General features: G+C 41.8%; 1 protein-coding gene across 5 annotated transcripts in view; it reads left to right on the forward strand.

Annotated features, from left to right (window-relative positions):
* The window catches only part of LOC105069041 (uncharacterized), a 50,802-nt gene extending 40,299 nt beyond the window's left edge, over positions 1–10,503 (forward strand). For all 5 annotated transcript variants that reach the window (XM_074355654.1, XM_074355655.1, XM_074355657.1 and 2 more), the window contains one exon: positions 760–10,503. In XM_074355654.1, coding sequence (XP_074211755.1) covers positions 760–3,230 — 2,471 coding nt within the window. In that variant the 3' untranslated portion in view covers positions 3,231–10,503. The remainder of the gene's footprint in view (positions 1–759) is intronic.
* The last annotated feature ends 553 nt before the right edge of the window (positions 10,504–11,056 follow it).

Consider the following 11,056-nt stretch of genomic DNA (forward strand, 5'->3'; position numbering starts at 1 on the left):
AAGAGAACTCCAGCTGGAAGCTTGCAGAATAAGAAGTATCTTACCAACATAATCTATGTTTGGAATTAAGAGGACGTAGACACTGATGTTCTTCCTCAGGCTGAATTCATTGGAAACCCTTACTGTTTTTTTGGTTTTTTTTTCCAATTCTACCTACTGCTTGTAATGAGTCACCCAGTCTCTCATTTTCCAATTTCCTGAATGAAGCACTTTTGAGAGCTTTTATCTATTTACTCTTTGTTTCCTTATTTTTAAAATAAGGAATATACAGCTGTGTATGTGCCAGTCGTCATAATCATGCTGTCCTTTTCTCTGAAGAGTACAGGGAATATACACTTGGGATTTGTTCACTGTGAGGAGACTTGGTAGCTAGAAACAAAATAGACAAATACAGTGTAGGACATAGGTATGAAGGCTGCATCCCGTAAGAAATGTGTTTAAGGTTCATAAGGCATTTTAATTTTATTTAAAAAGGTTTTTTTGTAGATACCTATTTATTGAAGTATAGTCAGTTTACAGTGTTGTGTCAGTTTCTGATGTACAACATAATGCTTCAGTCATACCTGAACAGACATATATTCATTTTCATATTCTTTTTTCCCCATAAGTTACTACAAGATACTGGATACAGTTCCCTGTGCTATGTATAAACTGTGCTGTATAAACTTGTTTATCTGTTTTATATATAGTAGTTGGTATCTGCAAATCTCAAACTACCAATTTATCCCTTCCTATGGTCTATTTTCTTTACTTTATAAGGCTGCTGTGTTAATAACCTCTTTGAGAAAAGCCTGGCAACTCAAAGGAAACATTTGCGGCAAGACTTACTTACTCAACTGCAGGGTGCACACAGAGATGAGAAAATTTCCAGCCACAAGTCACACTGCAGAGAGCATCAGAGCACTCGCACAGAAACAGAGGCCTTTGAAACTGGAAATAAGAACTTCAGTCCTAACGCAGCCCTCACTATATCTCAGAGACTTGACACAGTTGGGAACTTCAGTCGTGATACCATAAGGAGGCAGACCTTGCGCTCTCAGACTGCCTTCAGTGCGCATCAGAGAACTGGAGTCAGGGCAAAACCCTGTGGGTGTAAAGAATGTGGGAAATCCTTCTCTAGCAAGACACACGTCATCGCACATCGGAGAACTCATACTGGAGGTAGACCTTATGCGTGTAATGAATGTGAGAAAACTTTTACTTACATATCGTACCTCAGAGAACATCAGAGAAGACACACAGGGAAGAGACCCTGTGAGTGTAACCAATGTGGACAGTCCTTCTGTAGAAAATCTGACCTCACCTTGCATCAGAGAAAACACACAAGTGAGAAAGTCTGTGAATGTAATGTGTGTGGAAAATTTCTCTCTAAAAAGTCACACCTCACTCAGCATCAGAAAATCCACACAAGGCAAAAACCCTGTGTGTGTAATGAGTGTGGAAAGTCCTATACAGAGCATTGTCTTATTTGGCATAAGAGAAGGCACATGGGGCAGAAATCCTATGAGTGTAACAGATATGGGAAGTCCTTCTGTAGACAGTATGACCTCACTAATCATCAGAGAATTCACATAGAGGAGGAACCCTGTGAGTGTAACCAGTGTGGACAGTCCTTCTGTAGAATGTCTGACCTCACTTTGCATCGGAGAAAACACACAAGTGAGAAACGCTATGAATATAGTGTGTGTGGAAAATCTCTCTCTGGAAAGTCACACCTCACTCAGCATCAGAGAATCCACACAGAGCAAAAAACTTCTAAGTGTAATGAACGTAGAAAATCCTTCTATACAAAGCATTGTCTTATTCGGCATAAGAGAAGGCACAAAGGGGAGAAACCCTATCAGTGTATTGAATGTGGGAGAGCTTTTAACCAGAACTCAGTCCTCAAAATACATCAGAGAACCCACACTGGGGAGAAGCCGTTTGAGTGTAATAAATGTGAAAAATCCTTCTATAGAAAATCGCACCTCACTCTGCATCAGAGAATTCACGCAGGGGAGAGACCCTATGAGTGTAATGAATGTGAAAAATCCTTCTATAGAAAATCGCACCTCACTCTGCATCAGAGAACTCACGTAGGGGAGAGACCCTATGAGTGTAATAAATGGGAAAAATCCTTCTATAGAAAATCGCACCTCACTCTGCATCAGAGAACTCACGCAGGGGAGAGAGCCTATGAGTGTAATAAATGTGAAAAATCCTTCTATAGAAAATTGCACCTCACTCTGCATCAGAGAACTCACGCAGGGGAGAGACCCTATGAGTGTAAAGAATGTGGGAAATCCTTCTATAGAAAATCGCACCTCACTCTGCATCAGAGAACTCACACAGGAGAGAGACCCTATGAGTGTAAAGAATGTGGGAAATCCTTCTATAGAAAATCGCACCTCACTCTGCATCAGAGAACTCACGCAGGGGAGAGACCCTATGAGTGTAATAAATGTGAAAAATCCTTCTATAGAAAGTCACACCTCACTCTGCATCAGAGAACTCACGCAGGAGAGAGACCCTATGAGTGTAATGAATGTGAAAAATCCTTCTATAGAAAGTCACACCTCACTCTGCATCAGAGAACTCACGCAGGGGAGAGACCCTATGAGTGTAAAGAATGTGGGAAATCCTTCTATAGAAAATCGCACCTCACTCTGCATCAGAGAACTCACGCAGGGGAGAGACCCTATGAGTGTAATAAATGTGAAAAATCCTTCTATAGAAAGTCACACCTCACTCTGCATCAGAGAACTCACGCAGGAGAGAGACCCTATGAGTGTAATGAATGTGAAAAATCCTTCTATAGAAAGTCACACCTCACTCTGCATCAGAGAACTCACGCAGGGGAGAGACCCTATGAGTGTAAAGAATGTGGGAAATCCTTCTATAGAAAATCGCACCTCACTCTGCATCAGAGAACTCACACAGGAGAGAGACCCTATGAGTGTAAAGAATGTGGGAAATCCTTCTATAGAAAATCGCACCTCACTCTGCATCAGAGAACTCACGCAGGGGAGAGACCCTATGAGTGTAATAAATGTGAAAAATCCTTCTATAGAAAGTCACACCTCACTCTGCATCAGAGAACTCACGCAGGAGAGAGACCCTATGAGTGTAATGAATGTGAAAAATCCTTCTATAGAAAGACTCATCTAACTGCATCAGAGAAGTCCAAAAGAAAGACATCCTATGAATGTAATAAATGTGGAGAGGCTTTTCTTTTAGAAAGATTCATCTAACTCTGCATCAGAAAATTCACACGGGAGAACCTGAAAATGTGTTGAATGTGAGAAAGGTTTTGGCAAGAAGCCAGTCCTAAAGATTTCAGAGAATTCACAAGGGAGAGAGACCCTATAAATGCAGTAAACCTTGAGAAAAAGTTTAACAGCATCTCGGGTCTTAAGAATGCATCAAAGAAGTTAGTCACAGAGGGGAGAAACCCTATTAACATGTTGAATAAAGGAAAACCTTTGGCCAGAAGTCAGGCCTTGGCAAACATCAGAGGACAAACCCTATGCGTGTAATGGACATGGGGAAGCTTTGGAAGTGAAGCGTCAGAGAACGCAGGGAAAGTACCAGGAATGGAGTAAATGTAGGAAGTTCTTCTACAAGAGATCAAACATGAACAAAAACTCAATCCTCTGTTTACTGTGTGTGGACAGTCTTCAACCAGATTTCAGCCCTCATTGGACATCAGAGGCCACGCAGGAGTCAAATCCTTGAAATCAATCACTACGAACAGCCTTTCACCGAGACTGTTCATTGGGTGTTACCTGTGAAGTTAAGGGATGTGGGGAACTTCCACAGCAAGGCAGCCTTCAGCCTGATTGTTCTGGAACCCAACCTGAGTGTAGCAGCAATTACGTACTTTCTCATCATGCAGACACTTCAGAGGATACATTGGAATGGTCAAAATACTGTGTTCCAATTTTCTCTTCTAGCCAGTGTGTATAAACAAGACTGTTGGTACTGAATTGCCTCTTCAGGCAAGACGCCAAACACCGTTCTCTGTAAGACTTACTCAGGGTCAGCAGTGCGATTAGTGTGAACACCATATTCCTGTGTGTAAAAATCTCAACAGTTGCTTGGAGAACAAATCTGTTTCAAGGGAAGAGCTGCTGTGAAGAGTGATACTTACTGTTTTCATTGTAAACAGAAAAAGGTTGTATTTTTATTTTTATTTTTATTTTTTCGTTCAAAATGTTTTAAAATGATGGGAGAGTTTTTGGACCTGCATGTTATTTAGAAGTATGCTTTTCAGTCTGCAGATACTGAGATTTCTTGCTATTCTTTTTTTTTTATACTGATGTCTAGCTTTATTCTCTTATGGTTTGGGAAAACGATTTGTATGACTTCTTTTAAGTTTATGCTCTCTGACCCATAGTGTTGTCTGTCTCAGTCCGGTTTCCATCTAGAGCCTGAAAGTGTGTATTCTGCTGTTGTAGATTAAAGTGTTCCCTAAATCCTGATTAGATGCCGTTGATTGATGGTGCTGCTCAGTTCAACTCCGTCTCTGTTTAGGCTGATGAATCCATCAAGTCCAAATGGAAGCTTGTTGAAATCTCAAACTATAACCCTTACCAGCTCTTGCCTCACCTGTTTTGAGGACTGGTGTTAGATGCACGCTGATAAGGACTGTTAAATCTTCTTGGCTCACGCCCGTTACTACTATGTAATGCGCCTGTGTATCCCTTATGATCTTCCTGTGCTCAGAGTCCCCTTTGTCTGAAAGTAACACACACACTTACTGTAGTTGTCTTTCGGTGTGTGTTAACACGGCGTGTTTTCTTCATCCCTTCACTTCTAATGTGTCTGTTTTTATATTCACAGGGACAATGTGTAGGTGTCATGTATCTGGGTAGGTTTTTAATTCTCCCTGAGATTGCTTTTTATAATTGGTATATTAAGGTAATGCATGCATATTTGTCATGTTTTAAGAAATCTGTTTCGTTGCACTTTTTTTTTTCTGCTTTGCATAATTTTAACTGCATTTTAGACGAATGCATTTTCTTTCTTCTTGGCATATAAATTACAATTTTTAAAACCTTAGTGCTTGCCTCTAGTACAGTGTACACTTAGAATTAATTCATTTAGCTTTTAAATAATACTCCGTAGACTACAAGTTTGAATAGGATAAACCTAGGTGTTCTTATTTCTGTGTGGCTTGGTATTCTCTGGCTTCCCGGATCTGTGATGGGAGTCTGTCACTAATTTTGAAAATTCTCAAGCCATGATTATTTCAAATACTTCTTTTTCTTCTCCTTCTTGGATTCTAATTATACGTACATTGCTTCCTTTGTTCTCATATTTCTTGGGTGTTGTGTTCCTTTTCATTTATTTCTTCTTTTCTTTCCCTTGCATTTCAATTTGCTGTGTTTCCATCTTCAAGTTCACTGGTTGATCCTGAACTATGTGTAAGGTATTTGGGAGCTGATCAAAGGTATTTTCGTTTCCAGTGCAGTGTTTTTCTTTACTAGCTTTTTTTTTTTTTAAAGGTTTTTTCTTACTCTGCTTCTGATGTCCGTTTGTTCTTGCATGTTGTCCATTTTTCAGAGTGCCATTAGCATGTTAATCATATTTTAAAATCCCAGTGTATGAATTCAGAAATCTGGCGTATCTAAGACTGGTTCTCTTGCTTGCTTTATCTCTTCATACTGTTTTTTTTTTTTTTCCCTCGTTATTCATTGGGATTTTCTTGTTGAAAGCCAAATGTAATGTATTGGGAAACAGGAACTAAGGTACATGGGACCTCAGTGGGCGGGTTTGGGTTTGTCTTGCTCTGCTTCATCCTAGCATGTTCACTGCATGTCCGTGGTTTGCTGTAGCTGTAGGCGCCTAAATCAATTTCTCCCAGTATCCTTGTTTTTGTCTCCTGGGTTGTCTTCGGGATTACCTAGAAACTCCTCCTTAGAGTCTAAATCTTACAGTTCTTTTAGCTGTGATCAGTCTTCTGTTGTACAAGAGCTCTGCTGATGAGCTGGTAAGATGTGGCGGGGTGGGGCGAGCCCTCTGTAATCCTATGATCAGGTGTCGGTCTATTTCTTGACCTGTGACCCTGGGCTGTATCCTTCAGGAGTGCTGCTCAGCTTTTTGCTCCCCGTAGGCGAGGCAGACAGGCTAGAGAGGCTTGGAGTTGGGTATCCCTGCTCACCCCCCCCCCCGTCATTCATTTAAGCCAAAGTCGTTTTCCCTTGAGACCAGACACAGCAGAATGCTCTGGACATTTTAACAGTGGCTCCTTTTCTTCTCCCTGCTGGAAACATGAAAGGATTTTTCTCTGACCTTCATCAGGAGAAATTGGTGGGGTTCTTTGATGTAAAACTGATGAATGTGGCATTTCTCATGAGAAAGTGCTCCCAAGAGTTTCCAAATACCAAGTTCCTCCTTCCTCAGTCTCCAGCAGTTTGATTATATTTGACTTACCATTTTCCGGCCCTGGCAGCTTATACATATGGTAAGCTGTGTTTCTCTGTATTCACGTCGATCGGGACAGCTGTTTCTCCAGTGACCTCAGTTGTCTGAATCAAAGAGGTGCTGTCCACTTAATTTGTTTTATTTAATTCCTTGTTGTGAAGATGGGACTGACAGTTTCCAAGCTCTTCTACATACTGGAGTAGAAATGAGAAGGGGATCTCCACAGTTTTTGATAATGCTGCTAGGCTTGAAATTCTCCCTGTTCTGTTCTGTTTCCTCAAGGGAAAACTGAGGAGCTGTTCCAGCTTCCTCTCCTGCCTGGGTGAACCCTCGGCACCACTGCTGTGGAGCTGGGTGCAGGCAGGGTCCCGCCTCTCCGGGAATCACGTGCGTGTTCTGCAGCCGTGCCGGGTGGGGCTGGAATCGCTGATGTTCCCGCTTGCCTTTCCCTGTGTGGGCGCTGCCCTCCGGGAGCCAGTGTGAGCTCCATCGGGATTCTCATAACCTTGACCTGCCACACCTAGAGGAGTGCTCCCAGCCCATGTGGACAGTTTCGTGCCTGTGAGAAGGAGTCACTGACACCCCAGGCTTGGGGAAATGAGAAATCCCAGTGGCCTGTCCCTCCTGCACTAAAAAGCCAAAAAATTCTGAAATGGGAATGGACCCTATTTTCTTGTTTGAATTTGCTCAGATTACAGAGCCCACAGCAAAGATCTGGAGGATGGATGAAGGTTGAAAATCATGCCCCTATATGTCACACTCTGGCTGTTAGTAAGATTTAGATGTTTTTGAATATATCTTTCCCCATTTGCAATATGTTCCTCAATTTCCTGAATATATGGATCATAGAATTAAGATTTGCACAATCATTTGTAAGTAGAGCTTCACTGAAATATATCAGGAGTATGAAAAATAGGTTTTTTTTTAACCTTATGAAACCAGAAAAAAGAAGAGCAATTTAGACCTAAATTGAGCTCAGTAAATCTGAGTGAATCTGTCCTGGCATCGCAGGGGTAGGTAAGTGCCCACCTTTAAGCTTTTGGTTGTCCTGGCAGCCATTTGAAAGGCACCCATCTCAAATATATTGTCAACCATGTAAATAAAGTTGGAACACTCCCTCACTTGATATGCAAAAATATACTCAGAGTGGCTTAGAGACTATAATGTAAGATACATTATAACACTCCTAGGAGAAACATAGGCAAAACATTCTCTGACATAAATCGTAGCAGTGTTCTCTGAGGTCAGTCTTCCAGGGCAAAGGGAAGGAAAGTGATGTCAGCATTATTTTCTTCTTCTTCTTCTTCTTCATCATCATCATCATCATCATCATCATCATCATCATCATCATCATCATCATCATCAATCATCATCAATCATCATCATCATCATCATCATCATCATCATCATCATCCAGCATTGATTAAGCCCTTACGTACAGCACCACCACTTCACCCAAATGCAGTGGCCGCACGTCTGTGGCACTGATGGATCAGGCATGCTTAAAACAGATTTCAGCCAGGAATCAGACCTAATTAAAAATTGCCTTCAGTCTTTTCCTTGGAGTGTATGCTGTTGGATTTCCTCATGGCTAAATGTGTATGAGACGCACCTTACATACACTGCTCCTGAACAGCAGTAAGACAGATGCCACCCTAGGCCTTCTGTCCTACAAGGCGTAGCATCACAACCACTAACTCTTTTGCACGGAAACAATTACTTACCGGATACCCCTTATCATACTGAAATGAATAACTGTCAAAATTACAGGAGTGATATTTAAAATAATTAACATAGGTAGAATGAGTTGGTAATAGATACGTGATGTTTCATTTCCACCACCTGAAATTCATGTAGCTTTCTTGTGCGAGAGTTACCTGTGTGAAGTCTGCATTATGGAAAGCTTTTGTAAAAATACTTTCTTGTAGTTTTTTTTGAAGATCTTGGTTTCAAGCTCAAGGTCAGTTGAAAGGGCACCGTGAAGAGGTAAATACCCTCAGGTTGAGAAGCACCGCCAATGCTTAATCTCTTTCCCTTAAGCAGAATGAGGTGAATACAGAAGAAACTTAGAAGAAAAATATTTGGATCGCTTTAAGTGAGAGTTTTTGTGATGTTTAAAAAAAAACTAACAGTAGAAAGAAACTTACTCAATTCATTCTTTTCTGGTGGATTGCCTTGAGCTTGGTGCTCCAGCCTGCTTTCTCAAGTTGGCAATAGCAAACTGCCATTCTACTTTGTTTCTCAAGGATTAAAGATCCTGAATGTGAAAGGCTACATTTTATCAAAATTCAGCATAACGCTCAAAATAAAATAACTTGTTAGCGAACAGCACTGACGAGAGCAATGATCCTGCTTAAATGAGGCTGTTAATGAAGATGTGGGGTTGACACTAATGCCCGCCCCCTGAAATTGGGCTTCTGATGTCTAAGAACGTCTGCCCAAATCTGAAGAGTCAAAGTACAGCGCTGGGCTCTTAGCCTGTCAGGCTGGCTGGCCGTTTCCCCCATAATACTGAGGTCAAACCGGTAGAATCATTTCCAAGAGTTTGGTGTTGAGCACATTTCGTCAGGCAGTGAGAGGCCCTGTGTTGGCCTGTGTTGCCTCTGATTTTCTCACAGATGTGCCCAGCTGCCAGGAGACCGGACGCACATTTGTTAGAGCCCAGCTTTCCACATGGCTCATTTTATCTCCGCCATCTGCGTGAACACCCTGCAGACAGAGCAGGAGCCAGTAGCAACCTAAGGGACCACTTAGGACCCAGTTCTCTTACCTTACGCTTGAGGGAGCTTGGATACACCCAAGGTCTAGCACCCACGTGGTGGGAGAGCCTGAAGGAGCATCTGGTCCCCTGACCTGGGAACCAGGTGTTCCCTACCCTCAGCGGTTTACCCAAAGCCTCATTACCCTAGCATTCCACACATGATGCCTCTCTGCTGGGAAGCTCCTGTGTGGCTGTAAGAATGATGGAGGATGCATGTATGAGCCCTGCACAGGCCCAAGGGCTCTGATGAACTTGGGGTTCCCCATGGCCTGATGTATATCACCAGACCTCATGTCCCTAAGGAACAGCACTTTGGGCTGTGTTGGCACTGATTTTGCAGTCCCTTTGCTGGCTGGCCGTGTTCTCTACAATGGAATGCTTATCCGCAGAGCCCCATGCAGATAGTTGGTGCTCAGAGTTCTGGTCTGGAAGTTAGCATGCTGGAATTTCAGATGCCCTTGTTTTTAAAGTATGAGAGACCTTTGATTACCGGAGGGTGGGGGGAGGGGACACCTCAAACTTTCCAGACCTCCGTGAAACAGTTTCCTGTTTTGCAGTTTGTTACTTAGAAAAACAAGCAAGTTTTCCTACAGCGCTTAGACACAGAATTAGCCTTAACTGTTAGAAATTATGTTTTTGATTTCATTTTTGCTTAGTCATCCAGGCACTCAGCTTTTTGGAAGCAAATCACTGTTGTGAACCAGACTGTCCAGAAGAGGGAGCCAAAAACTCAAAAGATGCCAAAAGATGCATTGAACAATGAGACTTTATTAAATAGAGTAGCTGGTCCCTCACTGGTGAAGCCCGGAGCTCTCTCACCTGCTCTTCTGTGCAGCCTCCTGTGGTGTGAGAAATGCATGGGGTGCTGGCTTCTAAAAAGAATGCAGAGTTGTTTTGGAAAGAGACTGCTGGCAGCTGAACAAGTGCAGTGGCCCGTGAACCCTACACTAAAAACAACACCAGATGCAATTTCGTACAATTTAGGCGTAAGTGGACTTGTGGAGGTAGGGTTACGTTCGCTGACAGATTACAGCTTTAGAGAAGTTTTACACTGATTCTGGTTAGAATTTGGATTGACAGTCACTTCTGACGTTTTAATGGCACATTTTTTTCTGCTCCCGTCTCAAGCAGGGCGCTTGTGTCTGTGCCCACGTAACGATGTGCTGACGTCAATAACTTAAAAGATCACCTATGATGACTAGATTGTCAGAAAAGGAATCTATTTTTAGAGGAAGTAAGACTCTCATAATCTAACTAACTTATTTTTGGTGTATTCTTTTTTGGTATTTCAAATTATAGCGTATTAATTCCTTATAAATAAATTCATTGATTTTTAATCTATGTTTGTTATAGCCATTCTTTTGAAAGTGTCAAATGATTACTCTGCAAAATAAAAAACAGTTCTTGGGTCCTCTTTACCTTGTAAAACCAAACTTTGAGAAACTTGTTTTTGCAGATTCCTCAGGTTTTTAAAAATTTTATTTTAATCCACCCATTTTAGACCAGAGACAGGTTCCATGCATTTTAATTAAGAAAATGTTTTCCAGGTAAGAATTGCCAATATTTATTTAGTCCTTTCTGTGTTCCAGATGCTAATCTGTGTTCTCCAATCTTCAAAACAAGTCTAAGGCAAGCGTATGAACCTATTAACCTCATTTTACGCATTTACTTGGCTGATACATAATGTAGTCTGAACTCAGTCTGCTGAACTCCAAAGCCCATGCCTGCAACCACCATGTGAAGGTTTAAGTTATTTGATAAAGCTGTGATTATAAATCTTCAGATAATTTGAAACATCATAATTAAAAGAAATTGCTGTTGGGGGAGGGTATAGCTCAGTGGTAGACTGCGTGCCTAGCAAGCACGAGGTCCTGAGTTCATTCCCCAGCA

This window comes from Camelus bactrianus, chromosome 31, assembly GCF_048773025.1.
Source record: "Camelus bactrianus isolate YW-2024 breed Bactrian camel chromosome 31, ASM4877302v1, whole genome shotgun sequence".
NCBI classification, from domain to species: domain Eukaryota; kingdom Metazoa; phylum Chordata; class Mammalia; order Artiodactyla; family Camelidae; genus Camelus; species Camelus bactrianus.